Genomic DNA, 14,134 nt, shown 5'->3' on the forward strand with positions numbered 1-14,134 from the left:
CTCTCTCTCTCTCCTTTTATCTTTTTTTTTAGGGTTGCATCTGCGGCATATGGAAGTTCCCAGGCGAGGGGTCGAATCATAGCTGCAGCTGCTGGACTACACTGCAGCCATAGCAATGCCAGATCCGAGCCACATCTGTGACCAATGCTGCAACTCATGGCAACGCCTCGTCCCTAACCCACTGAGTGAGGCCAGGGATGGAACCCGCATCCTCATGGGTACAAGCTGGGTTCTTAACCCGCTGAGCCACAACAAGAACTTTCTGTTTCTCCTTTTTTAAAGGAAAGGCCCTCCTATGCTTCTTCTGAAGCTGCCCTTGATGTTGGGAGTGCTTACTGTGTGCAAAGCCCTCTTTCCACAAGTCTCATCTCTTTTGCACAAGAACCCTGTTTACAGATGAGGATGTCCTCAGGGTTGAGCCTGGGAGCAGGGGATGTGTGGAAAGGGCTCAAACTGACCTGGCTTCAAATCCTGGTGCTGACACTCTGGTCATGTGACCTTGGCCACACCTCTCTTTCTCTCTGAACCTCAGTCTCTTCTTTAAAATGTGCAGGAGCCTACCTGATAGAGCTGCTCAGAGGTAAGAAAGAAACAAGGAATGTGGAGGATCTGGTGTTGGGCCTGGCACACAATAGGTGTCCCAGATGCCATTGTTGTAACATTATCGTTAGTATTATCATTATTATTGTTATTAAAATAACCAGGTCCTGAGTTCCCATTGTGGCTCAGAAGGTTAAGAACCTGGTGTCCATGAGGATGTGGGTTGATCCCTGGCTTTGTGCAATGGGTTAAGGATCTGGCGTTGTTACAAGGTGCACCATAGGTTGCAAATGTGGCTCAGATCTGGCGTTGCTGTGGCTGTGGCATAGGCTGGCAGCTATGGCTATGGCTCAGCCTGAGAACCATAGCCTCAGAACCTCCATATGCCGCAGGTGCGGCCCAAAAAAGAAAAAGAAAATGACAAGGTCACTTCACTGGCAATCGCAGGGCCAGACCCACGCAACATCTTTATTACATTCCTCAGGCCCCTGAGGGCTAGTGGGTAGTGGGTCCCAGTATGAGCAGCCCCCGGAAGTGAGGGTCCCAGAGCCAAGGTCTTCTCTAGCAGTACCCAGGGGCAAAGGGGGGCGGTTGGTGGTATTCCTCAGGGAGCCAGTCCTGTGGTTCTTTCGAGCCTACTGGCTCTGGTTTGGATGCCTGTGATGAGGACAGGGCCCTCATCACCTCCTGGTGCCAACTCCTGACCCTTGTGGTGGCCTCGCTCCAGCTGATTGACCTCAAGGCTTTCCTGGGGGGATCACCTCTGTCTCTTGGAGCCTGGGGCTGTGAGGGGCCAGCGAGGGACGTGGCCTCAAAGCGGTCTGTGTACATGTTCTCTTCCCAGGCTGAGTTGCTTGCCCCAGCTCTGGAGCTGTGGGTCACCACTGAAGGCCTGGTGTCTGAGCGTGGTGATGAGCTCACCGCCCCTAGGTGGGATTTCAGGTGCTGCTGGACCTTCTTGCCTGTCTGGGGGAGCATCTTGAGGTTCCTCCAGAGTTTCTGGCGGGTCTCCTCAAGAGGAGCTTTTGAGGGGCAGGAAGGAGTGGCTTCCTCCGTGGATGTCCCGACTAGCTCTGTTGCTGGCTTCCTTTCCTTGGGCCAATGGAGCAGAAATGGCTTTGCAGAGTCCTGAAACCAAGAGTATGTGAGACCTGGGGCAACCCTGCCCCTCAAAGCTCTGAGTCTTCCCCGAGAAATTTGGACCTGGGTCCCACCCAGATGCCCTTTGGCTGAGAAAGTCACTGGAAGAACCCCCAAACCTAACCCCACGCCCCACCCTTCCATGCTTCCTATCTCAATAAATGGCTTCACTATGTCCCCCAGCAGTCAGCATACTTTTTCCATAAAGGGTCAGAAAGCAAATATTTTCAGATTTGCAGGTCCTACAGTCTCTGTGTCATTACTCAGCTCTGCTGTCACAGGGCAAAAGCAGCCAGAGAAGAGTGTGCCTGTGTTCCAGTAACACTTTATGGATATGGAAATGTGAGTTTCATCTGATTTTTATGGATCATGAAATACTTTTTCTTTTGACTTTCAATTTAAAAAAGTTTTTTTTCTTTTCCTTTTTTCAGGGCCGCTCCTGCAGCATGTGGAAGTTCCCAGGCTAGGGGCAGAATTGGAGCTGCAGCTGCTGGCCTGTGCTACAGCCACAGCAATGCTGGATCCGAGCCACAGAACACATCTGCGACCTACACCACAGCTTGTGGCAATGCCAATCCACTGAGCGTGGCCAGGGGTGAAATCTGTATCCTCATAGATATTAGTCGGGTTGGGGGTCTTAACCCACTGAGCCACAACAGGAACTCCTTCTTTTGATTTTTTTTTCAACCATTCCAAAATGTAAAAGCCATGCTTAGCTCTCAGGCCATACAGAAACAGGCAGTGGGCTGGATGTGGCCCTTGGGCGTAGTTTGCTGAACCCTGATTTACCTGGTGGTTCAGGCCTCAAATGGGTGTCCTTTGGAGCAGATGCTGTCAATGCCCCATCCATATCCCTTGGCCCCTAGAGTTTCTGTGCCCCCAGCTCCACTCTCAAATGCCAACAGTGGGGACTCTGCCTAGTGGACTTCTTTGGTCACGTGGCAGACCAGAGGTACCAGAGAATTAAAAATCTTCCAGGGATAGCACTTAGCCAATGACCGATGGAAGGTGGAAGGTCACTACCCCAGCTCCTTGCCCTGAAGGTGGGATAACTGAAGCGCATGTTCCATGCAGAGTCCACAGGGGTAACCTGCGCACTAACAAACTCTCCCCTGGCTGCCCTCCCTCCTGACCCACTTTCCCATTCCCCTGGTGGCACCTTCTGGGGGCACTTCCCAAATAATGGAGGACCCAGGGCCTCAAACCCTGATAATGGCCCTCTTCCCTTCACCCTCTACCTCCAAGCCATCAGCAAGCTCCACCCTCAGGGCTCCCTTTATGGTCTCTCCCACCTATCTCCTTCCTGCCCCCTCACCAAAGCCCTCAGACAGCTCCTTCTATGGCTGGCAGCCACAGGGATCATTGAACACCATCAATCTGATCATGCTCAAGCTCTCTCCTGGCTCACTGGCACACCTGGGATAGATCCCAGGTCCTCATCCTGGCCCCAAGGACCTGCATGATTGATACCTACTGACCCTGGCCCCTCACCTCCCAATAATCTTCCTTTTGCTCACTCCACTACAGCCACATACAAGCTTTTGTTGTTCTTCTGTTTTTCATACAGAGCCTCAGGACTTTTGCACTTGCTTTCCCCCCTCTGTCTGGAAAGCCCTCCTGGCATTTCTATGTGTGGCTGGTTCCTTCTCATCCTGCATGTCCCAATTCTAAGCCCCTACTCCAGGAAGCCTTCCATGACTGTTGCCACCACCCTCATTCAAAAACCCACGGATGTCCATCAGACCAGCCCCTGTTTCATTTCCACTATGGTCAGAACTTCTCTGCTGTGCAGGGGGGCCTGGAAGGCACTTAGGCCTTGACCTAGGGACACCTGAAGGTCCAATTGGATCTGAGAAGCTGGGATTTATTCATATAGGATTTATTCATTTTATTCATTCATTCATTCATCTACTCCAAAGATTTATTAGTTGAACACCTTTTAAGTGCCGTGTCGTTTTTGAGGGACAGGAGAAGCAGAGATGAACAAGCCAGGTTCCCAGACCTCCTAAAGCTCACAGTGTGATGGGAGAGGCAGGCAGGAAACAGGAAAATTCATAAATAAGCAAGGCTTTCGAAATTTGAGGAGTGCTCTGCTGCAGAGGGACTACTTTAGGTCTGGAGACTGGAGAGAGACACTTGAAGAAGAACTGGTGGAAGAAGCCAGGCCTGGGAAATCTGGAGCCAGAGCACACAGCACATGCAAAGGCCCTGAGATTAGTCTGATGTGTCTGAACAACAGAAGCATTGGTGGCTGAAGGTGGGCTGTCGATGGGTAGAAGGGGCTGAGGTCATGGCTGGGATTTTAATCTCAGTGCCTTGGGAAGTCACTAGAAGGTTTTAAGCTTGGAGCTACTGTATCTAATCTTCATTCTAAAAAGTTTCCTCTGGCAGCTGTTGGCTACCTATGCTCCTGTATCTCCCCTTCTAGATTGGAGGTGCCAGATTTCTGTCACATACCTCCTCAGGTGTGGCCATGGGACAGGAGGGATTCTGATGTTTGCTGGGGCCATAGGTGGACCTGGTGGCCTCCTTAGTTAATGCATTGGAGTAGAGGAAGAGATCTTCATAATCCATGTTTTCTGGATCTTTCTGCAAGGCAGAGGGGACCTGCAGTTTAGTCCAAAGGACAAGGACAGGGATGGGGCTGGGGTTGCAGATCCTAGAAGTCCCCAGGCTCAGAGGCTGCCCCACACATAAAACTTGTAAGGAAGCATGCCCCTCCCACAGCAGCCATTGAGGGCTAGGCCCTGCCAGCTGAGCTTTATAAGGAAATACGCCACACCCACAATCCCTTCTGAAGTTCTAGGTCATACCCTCTCATCCTTATTAGGAGATACGCCCCTCCCACAGCAGCTACTGCAGGCTATGCCCACCCACTGAGCCCCATAAAGAGATTTGCTATTCCTATAGATCAACCAAGGTTATACCTGGTTCATGAATGCCTGTAAAAAAATGCATCTAGGGCAGCAAATAACAAAGGCCAGGAGGGGCGCAGGCCACAGGGAAACAGGGACCACAAGAGTGATAGAATCACAAGAGGCTGAGAGGGAGCAAAAGAGAATGGGATACTTGGTCCTTGAGAGGATGGCTATGGCCCTTGGCGGGGGCGGGGGAGGGGTGTCCCAACCCTCACCTGCTGGCATGGCTGCGTCAGCAGATCCTCATGTGGCCGCACTGGCTGCTGCTGATGGAAGGCAACCAAGGCATCTAGAGAGGCATAAACCCTGTCTTCCCCAGGAATCACGAAGCTCCCATCATCCAAAAGTTTCACCATGAAGTGGCGGCAGCAGTTTTGGGCTCTGTGGAGATACTGCTGAGGCTAGGCCATCCCTTTTCCCCCTCATTTCCTCCCCATCCCCCAGCCTTTGAGCTGGCGGCATCACAGCTGTGGCCTGACTGCCCAGGCTCCCTTGTGGGCTCCTCCACTTATTAGCCATGTGAGACCTGGCAGGTGACTGCACTGTGCCCCAGTTTTCCCCTTTGTAACGTGGGGCCCCTAAGGCTGAGCTGGGGAGATCTTATGAAGCTGGGACAAGCTACTGAAGGTAAAAGCTTAGCTCCATGCTGGCAAGAGGGAAAATGATCAATAGAAATGATAACAGTGAAAATTTGAGTCAGGCCCCAGCCTAAGGTTGTATGCCTGGCACACAGCAGGTACTCAATAAATGCTCCATTGTTAATAAATGGATGTATTTATTAATGGTCTTTGATATGCTTACTATATCTCACTTAATCCTCACATCAAGACTCTGAACTAATTTTAGCATTTCTATGTTAGGGTTGAGGACTTTAAGGGAGGCACAAAAAAGCTGAGTAACTTGTCCAAGATCACACAGCATATAAGTGGCAGAGCTGAGCCTTGGACTGTGTGATTAAGGGCCTCAGTTTTTCCCTTTGTAATAAAGCTACATGTCCCCCCACCCCAGGTGGAGCCAGAGAGTTTCCATTTAAGTAGTGGGGGGAGAAGGGAAGTTAGAGGAGAGGCAATAGCCACTCTTGGGTCCCCAGCAGCCCCTGTTCTCAGATACACAGTCTCAGTTACCACCAGGCCATAGTCTGCTGGTTACAGCCAGACCTGCAGCTGTCCGCTGTTCAGTCAGATCTGGCCAGACCCTCACTCTGGGGGGCTCATTGAGGAGTTTTGGTATGAAGCACCGCTTGCATCCTCTAAGGAAGCTGTGGAGCCCTCCTTTTCCTTCCCTGGCACCTAGCCCAGAACTTACTTGTAAGAGAGGGTGTAGCCCACGTGGCTGTGACTGACTCTGATGAGGAAGGATCCCAGTGGTTGTGATTCCAGCAAGTTCTCGGCATCCCTGGAAGGGCAAATACAGAAGAGACATGGCTGAGGTCCTGGAACACAGCATACTGGCCAGACTTCTGGTACCCTGGTCATCCTAGTACCGGTGCCCCCTGAGCCAGAGAGGCCTGTGCTGTTCGACTTTCTAAATGAACAAACAACCTAAACTTTTTTTTCTTGGTTGTTTCAGACCTTGGGTTATTCAGGGGCAAGGATGCTCTCTCGGAGGTGGCAGGAATCCTCTGATGAACTTGACCATCTCCACAGCCCCTGCTTGCCTTCCCAATGCCTGGAAGGCACCCTTAAGGCACCTTTGGTTAGATCAAGGTGTCACAGGTAATAAAGCAGGAACTTTTCTCAGATGCATTTGATTCCAAAACCCAGCTCTGCTGTTCATTAGCTGTGTGACCCCTAGCGAGGGTCAGTTCCTTTATGACCTTCAGCTTCCTTAAGGGGGAAGAAAACCCTTATTCCCAGGGCCCACTTGAGGACAGATGAAAAGCATGCAGTATGAGCATGGGAACCGCCAGCTATAAGAACACATAAGATGCTCACTATTGTTATTACCAATATCCTGGGTTCACATAGAGTAAGGCAAACTTCTACGAGACAAGATGGGGACTTTGGCCCCTTGCTGTCCAATACAGAGGCCACTGGCCATGTACAGAGGCTGAGCACTTGAAATGTGGCTGGTAGGAATTGACACGTGCTTTTGACATATAAGACATGCTGGATTTTGAGGACTTAGTGCTGATAACATGTTAAAATGATAATATCGTGGATATACTAGGTTAAATAAAAAATATGATTAAAATTAATTCCACTTGCTTCTTTTCACGCCTTTTAACGTAGCTTAAAAGAGACTTAAAAGATTTAAAATTGCAATGTGTAGCTCACATTATATTTCCATTGGTGCACCCCAGCACTCAGAAACCAGGCCCGATTCTTCTTCTCTGTGGCTTTACAGTATTTCCTCCATTTCCTGCATGCAGAATGTGGAACTCAATGGCCTTTTTGCCATTTGTTTAGAGCCAGCCCCCAGGGTGGGGTGGGGGCAACTAGGTGGATTTAGGTCCTCAGAGCTCAGTCTGCTGTAGCCAGTGCTCTTTGGTTACATCCATGATGGATTGAGAGCTGCGGTTTGGAGCACTGTGTTAAGAAAGATTCTGAGGCTGCATCCCCACCTTGACTCTGGGGCACTGGTGGATCCCTGGCAGTACTGGACTGGTGGCCACATGTATAGAGAAAGCCAGGGTCCAGTAACTTGCTCAAGACCACATACGAGTCCATGGAGGAGGCAGGATTCAAGCTTAGGACACCAGAGCTATTTTCACCTGCCTTCTTAACACACTTAGCTGAACTAAGCCCTGAATTCTGTAGTGAAAATCAGCCCAGGGTCAGGGCAGACAGGGAAAGAGGGTGAAGGGCAGGGTGGAAGGGGTGGGGGGGGTGCTTACTCTCTCGAGATGGCACCGTGGAACCAGGCTGGGACACCTCCCTGGGCCAGCTGGCCCACCTGGGTGTGTATGAACCAGTCCAGTCGTGGAGGCAGTGGTGGGGGCAGCCTTCTGTCCTCTGTCATGGCTTCTGGAGGTGGAGGGTAACCTGGGGGTGGGAGGGAGGAAAGAGTCTAGCCTGGTCCACCTCCCGCCTTTGCTCTATTCATGCAGTTCATGGTGGCTCCTCCTTTGAGAAGTCCTCCAGGCTAGACAGATTGAAACTGGCTTGTGTTTCGCGAGCACCTACTATGTGCTGGCACTTTATGCTGATTCATCCATTGACACAACCCAAAAATCCGCCAAGGATTTTTCCTTTTCCTTTTATTCTTATTATACCAGTACTACAAGTGTTAGAAAATTTTTTTAAAAAAATAAATATGTGTGTTTAAGAACTGAGTTTATTGGGAGTTCCCTTCATGGCTCAGAGGTTAACGAACCTGACTAGGATCCATGAGGATGAGGGTTTGATCCCTGGCCTCTCTCAGTGGGTTAAGGATCCAGCATTGCCATGAGCTGTGGTGTAGGTTGCAGACATGGCTAGGATCTGGTGTTGCTGTGGCTGTGGTATAGGCTGGCAGCTGTAGCTCCAATATGACCCCTAGCCAGGGAACTTCTATATGCTGCAGGTGTGGCCCTAAAAAGAAAAAAAAAAAAACAACCCTGAGTTTATTTAAATATTAAGGAAATATCACTGTCCTAAAGGGATGTAGAGATAGCAGAATGGTAAGTGAAAGAGTGAAATAGCAGATGGACTGTGGGTGCCATAAAGGGTTGCCATGGTTTCATTAAACACTACAGAGATATGGCCCCAAATAGCTGCTTCTGCCACCATTGTCATCCTGAGTCGTGGCCACTGATGGGACACCTATACTGTGTTAGGTGCATGGTTAATTTACACCCATTCTCAAAAGTTTTAAGGTCAGGTACTACTATTGGACTCTGTGAGCCAGTGACACGGAGCTGGAAAACAGAGAAAGAAAAACAGCAGCAATTTGCAAAACAGTATTAAGTCAGTGAAGAACCAGCCAAAGGGTTGTGCCCTGCTCATCTGTCCACACATGAACCACTTACTCTCACCCTTAATTCTGTTCCCAAACTGGAGCTCGGGCTCTGCACCTGCACTGGTCTAATTTTTCAGTATCTCAGAAAGTCTTTGTTACTGAGCTGTTTCTATAGGGAGGGGGCATGACCAACCCAGTCAATATTGAATTTCTCCTGCCAGAAGACAGATGCCAAGCATGCCCTCCAGGGAAGGACCCAAAGGAATTCTGCCGTGAGTGAAATGAAATAGATCTATTACGAAATGTTATCATAAAGCAGGATGAAAAATCAGTTGAGCCCAGTCAGAGCCAGACAACCTAGGTTCAAACCTCAGCTTCCCCACTTAGCTGCTGTGTGACCTTGGGCAAGTCACTTAACCTCTTTGTGCCTGAATGTTCATCTGCAATTTGGGGCTAATGATAGTAATTACCTGAGAAGCTACAGTTGGCACAGAGCTAAGCACTGTATGTAATAATAAATATTAATGAATCTAGTAGTGACCTAGCATGAGGGCATGTTTACAGGCTCGTTCTTTTTTCTACCTGGGAGAATTCCTACTTATCCGTCAAGACCCCACAAAAACATCCCTCCTCTAAGCAGCTTTCCTGCCTCTTCCCCAAGACAAAGCCTGGCACACTTCTCTGTCCCCTACCTTCCCCACTGTTCCTGCTTCTGGCCTAGCCAAGCTGGAGTGTCTGTGGCTGGCTCTGTTTCCCCCATATTGGGTCTGGGGCTAAGTTCTTTTGGATTTGTCTAGATCCCTAGCATTACCTGGCACTGGGTGGGCATAGAAGAGGGTGCAGAGTTTTTGGCTGATGAATGAAGTCATACTAAGTTTTAAACTCTTGACCCTGGCATTGGGGCCTCCCCCACCTCCTCATCCCTCACATTCCAGCCCTAAAGCCCAAAGCACATCCTTGTTCTACCCCAAACTGATCACATTCTCTCTCCTCTCCATGTCTTTGCTCAGGCTGTGCCCCTGCCAGGAAGGCCCTTTGCCTGATTCCAGCTCTATTTTCCAATGGCCACCTACCAGTGCCCCTAGAAATTTCCTCATGCCTCTCTGGACCCCGCCAGCCCTGTCCCCTTCTGGCCCAGACTGGCCCCCATACTCTGTCTTCTCCCTGATAGAGATGAAGTTGAGGCTTTTGGGGGCCCCAGCCTCAGCCAGCCTGGGGTGGGCACAAAAGTAGGCACGTACCTGGGAGACCCCTGGGGGGCCCGAAGCCCTCACTCTGGCTGTGCCTGGTGCCTGCAGGAGCCTGGGTTTCGGTTTAGGGTTTGCACGTCAGCGGGGCGGGGCGCTGCCCCGGGTGGTTCCTGTTTCCTTGAGCAGGTGAGCCCGGGGCAGGGACTCTTCCCCCCTCCTCCCCTCAGTCTGTAGTCCCGCTGGGTGCAGGTGGAGGAACATCCTTGCTCCATCGAGACCTTGACAAGCCTGAAGATCATGTGCCAGATTCTCAGGAGATGGAGAGGTGACCACAAGATGGGTGCAGGCCCCGCCCTCCCAGCATCTATAACCTAGGGAGAAATGAAGAGGAGGGGGAAATGATTAATGTCATCGTTTCAAAGTGGACAGCCTGGGGAGTTCCCATTTTGGCTCGGTTAGTTAGGAACCCACTAGTATTCAGGAGGGTGCACGTTCAACCCTTGACCTCTCTCAATGGGTTAAGGATCTGGCGTTGCCACAAGCTGCGGCGTAGGTCACAGACGCTTGGATCCCGTAAAAAAACAAACAAACAAACAAAAAACAACAACAGCAAAAAACAACTCAAAGTGGACAGTCTGTCAGAAAGGGGGGGACTAGAGTTGCCAGAACCCCCAGAGGGGGCCTAAATAATATGGGGGAAGAGGCCCCTGTGGACAGGTAGGAATCAACTTGACAGGGGTGGGGGCAGGTGTTTGTGCAGAAAGAGTGCTCCAGGGGGTGGGAAGGGCATGAGCAAAGACCCTGAGGCAGGACTGAGCCTGGACAGGCTGAGGCCTCACTGTGTGTACAGGGCTATAGTATGACTTCCTCTATTTTAAAATACACAGGCACACACACACACACACACACACACACACACACATTTAAAATTATATTTTATGTTGCATTGACACCAAGATCGATGTAATCCAGCCTGGATTCATTTCATGTATTCATTCTTTTACCCAATTTTTCTTCTGATTTTTTGAAAAAGACATTTCTCAGGTCCCCACGCATAGGGTGGGCCCTGAGTGTGGGAAGCCCTGCCTAACGGATCAGCTAGCCCCAGATGCGTGTGGGCAGCCTCACCCCTCCCCAGCACCCTAGCAAAACCACTTCCTCCTCCCTTTTCAGAAACGGCCCAGATCCTTGTGGCTGAGCTGGGGGCTTCCCCTTGGGCCTATCACCATGGCCCAGCTGTCTAGAGAGCCCCCCTTGCAGGCTGAAGCTGGAGGTTCCCGTCATCCTTGCTCTGGGGCTGGGAAGGGCAGCCTTGTCCTGGAGTCTGTGGGGCAATAAGTCTCAAACAGGAGACACATGAAAACTGGCTTCTCACTCATTCACTGTGTAGACTTGGGTGAATCATTAGAACTCTCTTGGCCTCGGTTTCCTCATCTGTGAAGTGGGTACGAAGCTAGCCCTCCTTAGGCACATGAGGATGATTAGTCCATACAATCTACAGGCACGCAGCATGGAGCTCAATAAAGAGCAATTTTATTAGGTCTCTTCACCGTGACTTAAGGTGATACCTTTGGGCCTGGCTGGAGGAGAGGCAAGCTTGGCCTCCAGACCTCAAGAGCTGGGGCGCCTTGGGCAACTCACATCACCTCTCTGATCCATGCCTTCCACAGCCTAGTGGACCAGTTCCCAGTCTCGATGAGAGGACTAATGCTGTTGGGGAGGGGATCAGAAGTGCCAAGAGACCCTTGCCATGTGTGTCAGGCGTGGCCATGGGGCATCTCATCCTTTCATTTACATGGAGTTCAGTCTCCAGAAACCCGAAACAGGGTGTTTCTGTTCACCACCTGCCTGCCCCTCTGAGGCCCCACCACAGAAGGCAATGCCCTGATTACCCTGACCTGCTTGGGGGATATGGTCTTTTACAAATTGCTGTCCTCCCCAGAGACTGTCACAACAGAGTCACACCCCACTGCTTGGTGGCCACAGTCTTGGAACCTGTGAACAGACCCATGGCCCTCAGAAGAACTTTCCAGTAGGGGACCAGCAGGGAGATGGTGGGGCTGGGACCCCAAGGCCTCTGTCCCTCTGAGGTCAGCCCTTTATCCCTCCAGTCAGGTCTGGTGCCTCAGCTGGGGAGTGGGACATTCACTGGCCCCATGTGGGGTGGCCCTTAGGGTAGCGGCCACAATGGTATCTCAGACAAGGGGACTATAGATGTCAGGGGTGGGGGAATCCTTAGGCTCTGGTAACTCTGGGCCTTACTCAGTTTCATGGTTGTCTCGTTCTCCAATGCCTCCGTTCTATTCATTCATTCATTCACTCCACAAACACTGGCTAAGCCCCAACGGTGAGCACCATGCCAGCTGCTGGGGATGAAGCAAAAGACAAAACAGGAACTGTCCCTGCCCTGCTGGAGCTCACAGTCCGCAGGGGGAAGGATGCCACACAAGTCCATGCACCGGAGAGGCTGGAGGAAGAGGAAACAACAGTAGGGTCAAAGGTCCTGGGGTAGGAACACACTTGGCATGCTTGAGAAGCAGACAACACGCAAGAAGGTGAAGACAACCCGAACATCCATCAGTGGATGAACACACAAAAGATGTGAGCCAGCCACACAATGGAATACTCTTCAGCCATGGAAAAGAGATGAAGCTCCAATATGCTGCCGACATGATGGATCTCAAAATCTTTATGCTGAGCGAAAGAAGCCAGAATGCAAAACACTACAGAGTATGATTCTATTTATGTGAAATGTCCCGAACATAAGCAAATCCATAGAGACAGAAAGTAGATTAGTGGTTGCAGTGGGTGGGGTGGGGGGAAGAGGGAGCAATGGCGAATGGGTACTGGATGATAAAGACGTTCTAAAATTGACTGTGGTGACAGCTGCACAACGCTGTGAATGTATTAAAAACTACCAAACTGCACACTTTGGTTTGTGAATTGTATGGTGTGTGAATGGCATCTCATTAAAGCTGTTATTAAAAAGAGCTATGGTGTCATCTGTCTCAAGACAAGGGGATGGTAGCTGAGGAGCCCCTTGCCCACCAAAGTCCTTAGAAATAAGAAAAAGTTACAACTCTGAGCAAGAGGCTGGGTACAAGGTGGGACCAAGGAGTTTAAGGACTCCCCCTGACCTGGATGTGGGTGACTGGTGGAAGTTTGGGGCATTATGGGGGCAAATACAGCTCAAAGCTGTAAGCTATTTGGATGACCTGTTCCCCATTACAGTCAAGTAGTAAAAAGAAAGGTGGGTTTTTCTCTTTCAGTACAAGAATGATGCTGATGGAGGCTACAAGGCCTTGGATGCACCACCTCACCAGTTCTTCATAGCTACCCTGAGGTAGGAACTACCATTGCACCCATTTAACAAGACACTGATGAGGGAACTGAGGCTCAGTCCAAGGTTGTGCTGGAGGGTCTGAAGTAGGATCTGTGGGAGAATCTTGGTGGCATGATGGGCACCAAGTTTGACCCAGTGGGTTCAGCCAAGGGTGCGATGTACAAAGTGAATGCTGAGGACAGACACCTTGTTTTCCTGTGCTGTGTGTGTGTGTTGGGGGAGGGGGTGAGGTTGGGACACCTACTTTCCCAAGTCAGCCTTGTGATGATGGTGTCACTTCCTCAGAGCTTGGGGTGACTGTCACCTCTACTTTGACCTTGGCCAGACCTGAGGCCCCCTGCTGGCCTGGGCTATGTTTTAAACAGCAGGCATCTTGTGTGAATTCGCTGCCCAACATCTGGCCACATGTGTGTACCTACATGGAAAATGTGGACCGAAAAATCTGTTAACTTTAAAATGAACTTTAATCTGTCTGATTCCCTTAAGTGCATTTATCAATGTAAACAGAGCATGTTAAGAGATTCCAAGGGGAGAGCAGACTATTGCTGGTATGTTGGTTTTAATTCAAAAAAAGAAAAAAAAAACAAACTACAATGCCAATGGCTTGGATTGACAGCAGCTCGTGGGGGGGGCGGGGGCAGGAAAAAAAAAAAAAAAGAAAAAGGAAGAAAGGCTCCTTGGTGACATCCCTCTGACCTGGTTACCTGATTCTGACTGCAGTCTCTACGGGAAAGCAGAGTGGTCAAAACAGAACTGGGCGACGGCAATCAAAAACCCATCTAGACTGCTCTGCAGTCAGGCCCCGGGACGCCTGCTGGGTTCTCGGCCACATCCAGGCGGGGTGTGTGTGTGTGTACGTATGTGTGTGCCCTATCACCTAGGTCTGCTACTGGAAGTCAAAAGACGGAATCATCTCCTTACACTATGGATCTGGAAAAATAAAAATCTCTAAAAAGAACGTCTGATTTGGAGATGGTGGAGGATGAAGAGGAGTGAGTGCCCCAATCAGGGCTGGACCATGTGTGATTTTGCATTTTGGGGGTCACCTGTGGCATACATGGTGACCCCTCAGTGCTCAGGTGGGGACCTAAGAGAGACCTGCTGGCTGTGCCCAAGGCCCAGCT

The 14,134-nt window shown here is 50.4% G+C and overlaps 1 protein-coding gene across 2 annotated transcripts; it reads right to left on the reverse strand.

Annotated features, from left to right (window-relative positions):
• Positions 1–970: 970 nt before the first annotated feature.
• Positions 971–14,034, reverse strand: HSH2D (hematopoietic SH2 domain containing). 2 transcript variants are annotated; one of them, XM_047776717.1, is made up of 7 exons: positions 11,930–14,034; positions 9,719–10,038; positions 7,435–7,582; positions 5,904–5,993; positions 4,814–4,979; positions 4,138–4,269; positions 971–1,668 (listed from the first exon to the last, which is right to left on the reverse strand). In XM_047776717.1, the coding sequence occupies exons 3-7, from the start codon at positions 7,557–7,559 to the stop codon at positions 1,102–1,104; spliced, it is 1,080 nt and encodes a 359-aa protein (XP_047632673.1). In that variant the 5' UTR covers positions 7,560–7,582; positions 9,719–10,038; positions 11,930–14,034; the 3' UTR covers positions 971–1,101. The 2 variants fall into 2 exon arrangements, with proteins under 2 accessions (XP_047632673.1, XP_047632674.1); XM_047776718.1 differs by lacking the exon at positions 4,138–4,269.
• Positions 14,035–14,134: the final 100 nt, after the last annotated feature.

The sequence above is a fragment of the Phacochoerus africanus genome, chromosome 4 (genome assembly GCF_016906955.1).
Source record: "Phacochoerus africanus isolate WHEZ1 chromosome 4, ROS_Pafr_v1, whole genome shotgun sequence".
In the NCBI taxonomy this organism is placed as follows: domain Eukaryota; kingdom Metazoa; phylum Chordata; class Mammalia; order Artiodactyla; family Suidae; genus Phacochoerus; species Phacochoerus africanus.